Raw genomic sequence first — 8443 nt, 5'->3', positions numbered from 1 at the left:
ATAAGAACCACGCGTGTTTTCAAGCCTTGAGCTGACGTTTAGCATCCAAACTGACACATTCGGCGATTGGTGAGTTCATACCCCTACCCTTTTTCCGTGTTTTTCAATGTTTTTAGGGGGGGGGGGGGGGGTACAAGCAAAACTATAAATGTTTTCAAAAACCTAATACTGATGTAATTCTATAAATATTTGGCTAACCTTTAAATATCTTTACCCTTATGTATTATGTTGAGCATAAGGAATGTTTTCTCAACTATAACTACGTAAATTTCAGTAAAGGAAACAATCAAACCAATTAAATTATTATGGGAATAATTTGGGATCTTTAGTTCATGTTTTACGAATATAGACTTACATAAAGTTAATAGATAAACTATGTCTAATTCAGTTTATCTCTGTTTAATTTACATTATATTGCCATATCATCTCATTGTATTAAACTGTTTGTATTGTATTATGTTTCTAAACGATTAGTATGTTTGATAACGTTCAAGAACACCGTGAATAGTATCATACTAGCTTGTGAGGTTTGTCATCATTATTAGTAAATCCTCCCCGGAAGTGTAACCAGAGTCTCCTGGAAGGAGAGCGTGGAATTTGTGGATAGATCTATTCGGGACTGACAATCCCACACCTTAACTTCTAGCTACAGTTAGGCGGACACGCCTGGGGTGACAAATTCTTGGATATTGTTTCGACGTCTGACAAACGTCAAGGAGGTCTCTTTGTTATATCAGCATGGTTACCCGACTCACAATACGTATTAATCTAAGGTTATATACGGATTGAATTTCATATCTACTTTATGATCTATAGTATCTTATATCTAGTACGGGATGGTATTCCCATGGTTTTGTATCTTATATCTAGTACGAGATAATAATCCCATGGTTTTGAATCTATATCTAGTACAGGATGATAATCCCATGGTTTTCAATCTATATCTAGTACGGGATAATAATCCCATGGTTTTCAATATATATCTATCTATAGTTTTGAGTAATACAAATTATATTATATCTAGTACGGGATGATAGTCTGATGGCTTTCAATCTATATCTATCTTTAATTTTCATGTATTAAGGCTATCGTATATCTAGTGCGGGATAGTAATCCCATGAATTTCAGTAAATAACTCTATGCACAAAACTATAAAATGTAATTCTTAACTAAAACTTTACTTTTAGGAAAATATAGGATTTTCCTGGGATAACAACTGTACATAACCAGAACCGTGTAACAAATCAGTTAACTAAACTTCACATATAAGAAAATATGGGATTTTCTTGGATTCGTAACTCTTTCGGAAAACCAAAGGAAAACTTAAACATTTTCAGATAAACAAACATCTTATGGACTCACCAGCTTTATGCTGATTTTCAAACTGGTTGTATTCTTAGGTTCGCGTTAGACAGGTACCCAGCAATCCCTTTTGGAGAAGACGGAGCGTACTTTTAATGAGTGAGAATTAATGTCCTATCCTACCCGTTCGGCTAACGACCATCCACCGGTCAAGGAAGCGGTGGGAGTGAGTGGATACCCGTTAAACCACCATTTCATATGCACTAACGATATACTCCCCTTATAGACCGGTTTCTTGAATGAGGCCTACTAACGTTAAGACTAACTTGTCTTATACATACATACATACACACACACGCGCACACACACACACACATATAAATATAAATATATATATATATATATATATATATATATATATATATATATATATATATATATATATATATATATATTGTTAAACTTATAATATTATAAATTATAAAGGTTGAATTTTAGCTTTTAAAACTCTAGGGTTTGGAATTAAAGATTCATTAGTGAGACTTTACAAATTCCAAAACTTGAGGGCAAGTTTTAAAACTTGTCAAAACTCTTTATATTCATAACTTAGGAGTTTAATACAATTTTAAAGAAAAGATTTTTCATTTTCCATAACTCGAGGACAAGTTATAGAGTCCATTAAAGTCATTTAGATCATTATTCTAATTAACACAATAATCAAATAATCCATCTATGATCTAATTAAACTCATAAGAACAATATAATTAATATCAACAATCTTCAAAAAATTAGCCTAATCATATAAACTAATACAAATCTTGAAATTGTGACAATTATCTTTTAATTTAATAATCATGATCATTACCATATCAAATTAAAAAATAGATTTCATGGTTCAAAAAATAGTTTAGGGTAATGACCCTAATCTAATTTTGGCCAAAAACTCGAAATTCTGCACACAGGAGCACCAACTCGGTGAGTACATGAACTTGACTCGTTGAGTTGGTCTATTACTGGGTAGACTCGTCGAGTCAGCCAGTGGACTCGGCGAGTTCACCAGTCAGAAAGCAGAAAATCAACTTTTTTAGCTTTGAACACTTAGCAAGCATCAAATATAATAGAAAACAATCCTAGACTCTGATACCACTGGTGGGTTTTGATCACTATGACACACCTATGGTGCACATACAACCCTAAATGCTTTGGATCTATGTTTTCTCTAATTATACAGGCATATTTTCAATTTTCTAAAGCATTGTCCTAACTAGCATACATTTGAACAATTGAATGATACAACTAGTTAGATGACTTACCTTTTGGAAGGACATGTAGTTTTTGGCCTTTGAAGCTTGATCACCCCAAGTGTGATGCCTCTAATGGTTCACAAACACCAATATGCAAGAGGAGGCTTGAGAGAATAGGTTACTAGCACAAAATCAACTTCACCCTCTTGGAAAGCAAGTGGCAACCGATTTTGGCTCTAGAGGGGGATTATTTATATTGTAGCAATGCTAGGGTTACACCTTGTAAACCCTAATGACCCATGACTTTCGACATATCCATTGACCAAACTCCTTCAAAGTTACTACCACAGACATAAAGAATCCATGGTCAGAAGTAATAGCCTTCCGTAACACAGCTTTGCATTCATCTGTATGGAGGTGTAAGCTCTTGAGATGAGATATCATACGGGAAATCCCCTTACTTCCAACAGTACCAGTTGGGCAACAATGAAACGCCCGAAAAAGGACATGGACAAGTCCCGCTCTCAAAGGAATGAGAGGACGCCATAAACACACAACTAAAGTTTATTTAAGCCTCAAGGTCATGAGACCCGAAATTAAAAGCACTAACACAAATGAAAATGTGACACTCCAACAAAAGGTTGAAGTGTGCACAATGAAACCATCACGGGATAGAAACTCTACATATTCTTGAGTCTAAAATTAGCTGCAACACTTAGGCATTTGGTTATGTAATATTTGTTTGGTTATCATTATTTACTTTAATAAAATAACTGATATTGTCTTTAATAAAATTATAATTCAAATTATTAAATTAAATAATAGTTTACAAAAAAAAAGTAGGTATAAAATTGATTGATAAAAGCTAATAACGTGAAAAGTATTTTTGATAATATATAATTTTAAAAGGTTATTTATATATATTATGATACCTTTAGTATTACTCGTATATGTAACAGTCTAAAAAATGGTGTACGATTATAAATGAATATCAATGCTATTTTTATATCAAAGAAAAAAGAGTTTGATAGGAAATGGTCAAGAGACTCACCTTTCGCGACGGCATAATGTTTTACTAAAAACCATGTTGCTAAAGGGCTCTTTTCTTGTAGTGATTAGCTCATACTATCTTTATAAGTCCAATTTTGAATAATTGAAAATACAGCCACATGTCAAGACAAATCACGTACAAACAAATTATACACGTCTTTAATTATTATCGTAAAAGCATTATCATTCATGCACACACACAAGGCATGCTTAGACTTTTGGAAATAAAATATTATAGCTTAACAATAAGAAAAACATTTTAGGCATGCATCAAATATCTAAACACTTGCATAAAACATCATTCACGTAAATCATACAATGAAACTAAAGCAACTTGGATTATTTAAAGACATATTTATGTTAAGTACATTCAAAATTTGGGCATCATTTTCATATTTCAATTATATACTCGCTCAAATAAATATTGACGTACTTTGAGAAGAAAATCTAGCGTTTGTGAATATATTTAGGCTATGTTTGAGGGTAAACATTAACACATCCTATGAACAGTTCGTCCCGAGGATTTAAGGTTGTATTTGGCGCATCACATCTAGTTGATAAGCTAGCTTATTTTTCGAGTTTTTTTTATGTTCTCGTGTTTCGTAAGCCAAAAAGTAACTTATAAGCTAGTTTTTTGAAAAGCTACTTAGACTAGTTTTTAAGAGCTTTTTTAAAATTTTCAAATACACCTTTTAATTAATTATAGAAACACATATTCTTACATGTCCTTTTATGTATTTTTATATATTTTAGCTAGCTTTTCAGCTAGTTTTACTAAACGTTATTTTTTTATCAGCTAGCTTTTTATTTGACTGATAGCTTTTCAACTATCAGCTAACTTTTCAGCTAGTACGTCAAACATAGCCTAAATATCCTCAAATGTTATGAGAGAACAAGAAAAATGGTAACCTTATCGTTATTAGAAAAATTTTTATTTTTAAATAAATATGTATACATATATAATATAAAAAAATGGGTCATTTGCAACTGTCCACTTTGTCATTCCCTCAGTGCCCCCATGTCTATGCAAGGGACATTTGTTGTTTGGATAAGTCCAAATCTTATCTGGATAGCTTCTTCAAACGTGTTATTGGAAGGTTAATGTTCATCTGAACATAATCTTAACTATATTGTAACATCCCGACTCCCAGGTATAATATTTATATATTAAATATTTATGAGTAAACTGAGCAACCCGACGAGTAGGTGCCCCAACTCGTCGAGTTGAGACAATTGGACATCGTGAGTTTTAGAGCCAGCTCGAAGAGTTAGAGCAACCAACTCGGCGAGTTGGCGCTGTGACTAAAAACCCCAATCTTCCGAATTTGTGCCCTATTCAACTCCCCTGTGTGAAACCCTAATCGATTATATTGACTTGTCAGAGAGAGAGAAAAAAAAAGCTAAATTGAGTGGTTTTGTGCAACTTTGGAAGGGGATTTGAACAGCTTGGCGTGTTTGATCAAGGAGGGGCTGTAGATCCAGAGTTCTTCAGTGATTAGCTTCAGTGCAAAGGTAAAAAGCTTCTATCTTGACCTTTCATGTGTGAGATCTTAGTTTAGGGAGGTTTTTAGGGTTTTATCCCATCTATCTTGATACAATGAGTTATTTGAGCATATCATGAGGTTGAAAACTCAAATCTGGACTGTAGGCAAGGTTTTAAAAATTGATCGAGGCGTACGCCTCGAGGCGAGGCGGAACAAAACCGATTCTGAGGCTACGCTTCTTAGGGGGAGAATGAGGCGCACGCCTTAGTCTTTTGAGGCGGTGAAAGGCGGTCCGAGGCGGGGCGTTCCGAGGCGAGGCGTAAGAGGCGTTATAGGGTTTTTTTTTTTGACTTTTTGACCTTAGAAATCACGTGATATAACCTAATTTTCTCCAGCCGTCACTCCTTATTCTCTCGGTTCTTCTTTCTTTTCTTTCTTTTCTCTTCTTGTTTCTTCTTACTCCCGCTGTTAGCCAAATCGAACATGGTCATCAACTTGTGAGTTAAAATCGAAGTTGCTCCCCACTTCTGCATCAAATTCCGAAGGTAATGAGCTGTAATTGAAGTTGGACTTCTTGAAGGTTGCTTGACTCTTGACTGCTTCAAATCAAAGGTTTGAAAAAATTGGAAATTCTATCCACTTTACTGTGTTTTCATCAGTTTGTATCTTCTTTTCTTTTGGCAATTACACTCTCCTTTTGGTAATTACACAACTCGAATTAGGCAACATAGTGTTATCAGTTTGGTAGTTTCTCCCTGTAATGCTTTTGTACACTTACTTTATTGCAGAATATTTATTAAGTTTTGGACTTAAAATGGCTTCTAAAGGAGCACGGAATGATCCAGCTTGGGATCATAGTGAAGAGGTACAAGTACCTGGAGAGGGTGCCAAAAAAGGTTACAAATATCTCAAGTGTAACTATTGTAGCAAGGTCATCAAAGGGGGGTAAAATGAAAGAAGGAACATCTTGCTGGATCACGAAAAGATGTTGCACCTTGTTTAAACGTGACCAACATAGTAAAGGAAGAAATGAAACAATATCTAAAAGCATATCAAGATCATAAATTCTCTAAGCAACGTAATTTTGAGGAAAATGTGGGTTGTGGATCATACCATATGAGCAATAGCAATAACAATGTTATAGGTGCAAATTCTAGTCCTAGTGTTAGCACCAAGGGGGTTAGAGGCCCGATAGACCATTATATGGAGATTCCACTTGATGATGACCAAGGGACAGTAGCGGTTGAGAAGATGACACCAGCGAAGGCTAAAGAACACCGCAATAGAGTTTGCTTGGATATTGGGCGATGCTTTTATGAGAATGGGATGCCATTTAATATTGCATCGAGTCCGGCTTTTGTAAATATGGTGCGTTCGATTGGTAATTATGGTCGTGACTTAAAACCTCCTTCAGCACACGAGTTGGGCACTTGGATTTTAAAAGAAGAAGTCAAGACAACCACTACATTTGTTGATGACATAAAAGCTACATGGAAGCAAACAGGAGTTTCATTGTTATCAGATGGCTGGTCCGATATTAGAAACAGAAGCTTGATTAACTTTCTTGTGAACAATCAATATGGGACAGTCTTTTTGAAAACTGTTGATGCGTTAAATTGCATAAAAAATGCACAAAAGTTGTTCGAGCTACTTGATGGTGTTATTGAGGAAATCGGTGAAGATATTGTCATTCAAGTGATCACAGATAATGCAAGCGCGTATAAAGCTGCTGGTACTTTGTTGATGCAGAAGCGAAAACATTTATATTGGACTCCGTGTGCTACCCATTGCATAGATTTGATGCTTGAGAAGATTGGACGGTTGCCACAAAACAAAAATGCTTTACTTAAGGCGAAAAAAGTAAGCAATTTTATTCATAACCATCAATGGGTTTTGAGCTTAGCAAGAAAGTTTGCAAAGAAAGATCTTCTTCGCCCTACTGCCACCCGATTTGCCATTGCATTTTTTACATTAGAAAGCATGTACGAGTTGAAACAACCATTACAAAAGATGTTTGTTTCAACTGAGTGGTCAAATTGTGCTTGGGCTAAGAAGTTGGATGGAATAGCTGTCAAGAAGATTGTCATGGATGAAGTTTATTTTTGGCCAAGTGTGGTTTATTCAATGAAAACCACAAAGCCTCTGGTTCATGTTTTGAGACTTGTTGATGGTGAAAAAGAACCAGCAATGGCTTATATTTATGGTGCTATGGATGAATGCAAGGAAAAGATTGCCAAAAATTTTGATGGGGATGTGGGTTCTTATAACGAAATATGGGACATTATTGATGAAAAATGGGAGAATCAAATGCACCGTGACTTGCATGCAGCGACTTATTTCTTGAACCCGCGCTATAGGTGGAGTCCCGATGTTTCCCGACATCCCGAGATAAAAATGGGTTTGTATAGGTGCATGGAAAGACTCTTGGATCAAGAAACTAATGAAAAGGTTGATTCACAGCTCGATGAGTTTAAGTACAAGAGAGGGTTGTTTGGATATAATGCGGCTTTAACATCATACCTTAAACGGCCTCCGGGTATAAACTAGAAGTATAATTATATATACATTTTTCAATTATTATTAAATATTATACTAATATGAATTTGGTTTTTTGTTTATTTATGTAGTTGAATGGTGGGATAACTTTGGAGAGAGTGTGCCCGAGCTCATGATGTTTGCAACAAAAATATTGGGTCTAACTTGTTCCGCTTCAGCTTGCGAAAGGAATTGGAGTACATTTAATCAAGTACACACAAAAAGAAGGAACCAGTTGACTACGAGTAAAATGAATAGCTTGGTGTACATTATGTACAACAAGAAGTTGAAAAGAAAGTTTGTCTCAAAGAAGAAGCTAAGAGAGGATGATGATCCCTTAATTGTTGAGGAATTGCCATCTGATGATGAATGGTTAGCCGACCCAAGTATTGAAGATGATGAGAATAGTGAAGAAGTTGGAACGGATGAAGTTGCAACAGAAGTTGGAACAAGTGCAAGTTCTAGTTCAAAAAGGAGGAAAGGTGTTCAACTAAATCTGGTTGATGAAGATGATGAGCTCGATGGTCAAATGGAAGATGATGATGACCTTGGTTTATGTTGATTTGGCTTGATTTAAAGACTATTATGCATTTGTTTTTACTAATTTGGCATGCTTTGAAGACTATTATGAATTTTAGTATCTTTTTATTTTTGGGATGATGACATTAAGTAAGACTTTTATGTTTGAAATTGGACTTTAGTATGTTTTTTATGATTAATATAATATATTATTATTATTATTTTATTCCGCCTTGAGGCTTACGCCTCGTTTCGTCTCGAGGCTTACGCCTCGTGAGGCGAGGGGTAAACGCCTTGAGGCCCGATTCT

General features: G+C 35.1%; 1 protein-coding gene across 1 annotated transcript; it reads left to right on the top strand.

Annotated features, from left to right (window-relative positions):
- The first annotated feature begins 5894 nt into the window (after positions 1 to 5894).
- Positions 5895 to 8177, top strand: LOC145003170 (hAT dimerization domain-containing protein). The gene is made up of 3 exons (XM_078962303.1): positions 5895 to 5945; positions 6041 to 7616; positions 7708 to 8177. Exons 1-3 carry the CDS (start codon positions 5895 to 5897, stop codon positions 8175 to 8177), a joined length of 2097 nt encoding a protein of 698 aa, XP_078818429.1.
- Positions 8178 to 8443: the final 266 nt, after the last annotated feature.

This window comes from Lactuca saligna, chromosome 6 (assembly GCF_052625555.1).
Source record: "Lactuca saligna cultivar CGN05327 chromosome 6, ASM5262555v1, whole genome shotgun sequence".
NCBI lineage: Eukaryota > Viridiplantae > Streptophyta > Magnoliopsida > Asterales > Asteraceae > Lactuca > Lactuca saligna.
The sequence above is the reverse complement of the archived record's forward strand: the minus strand, read 5'-3'. Positions and strand labels throughout refer to the sequence as shown.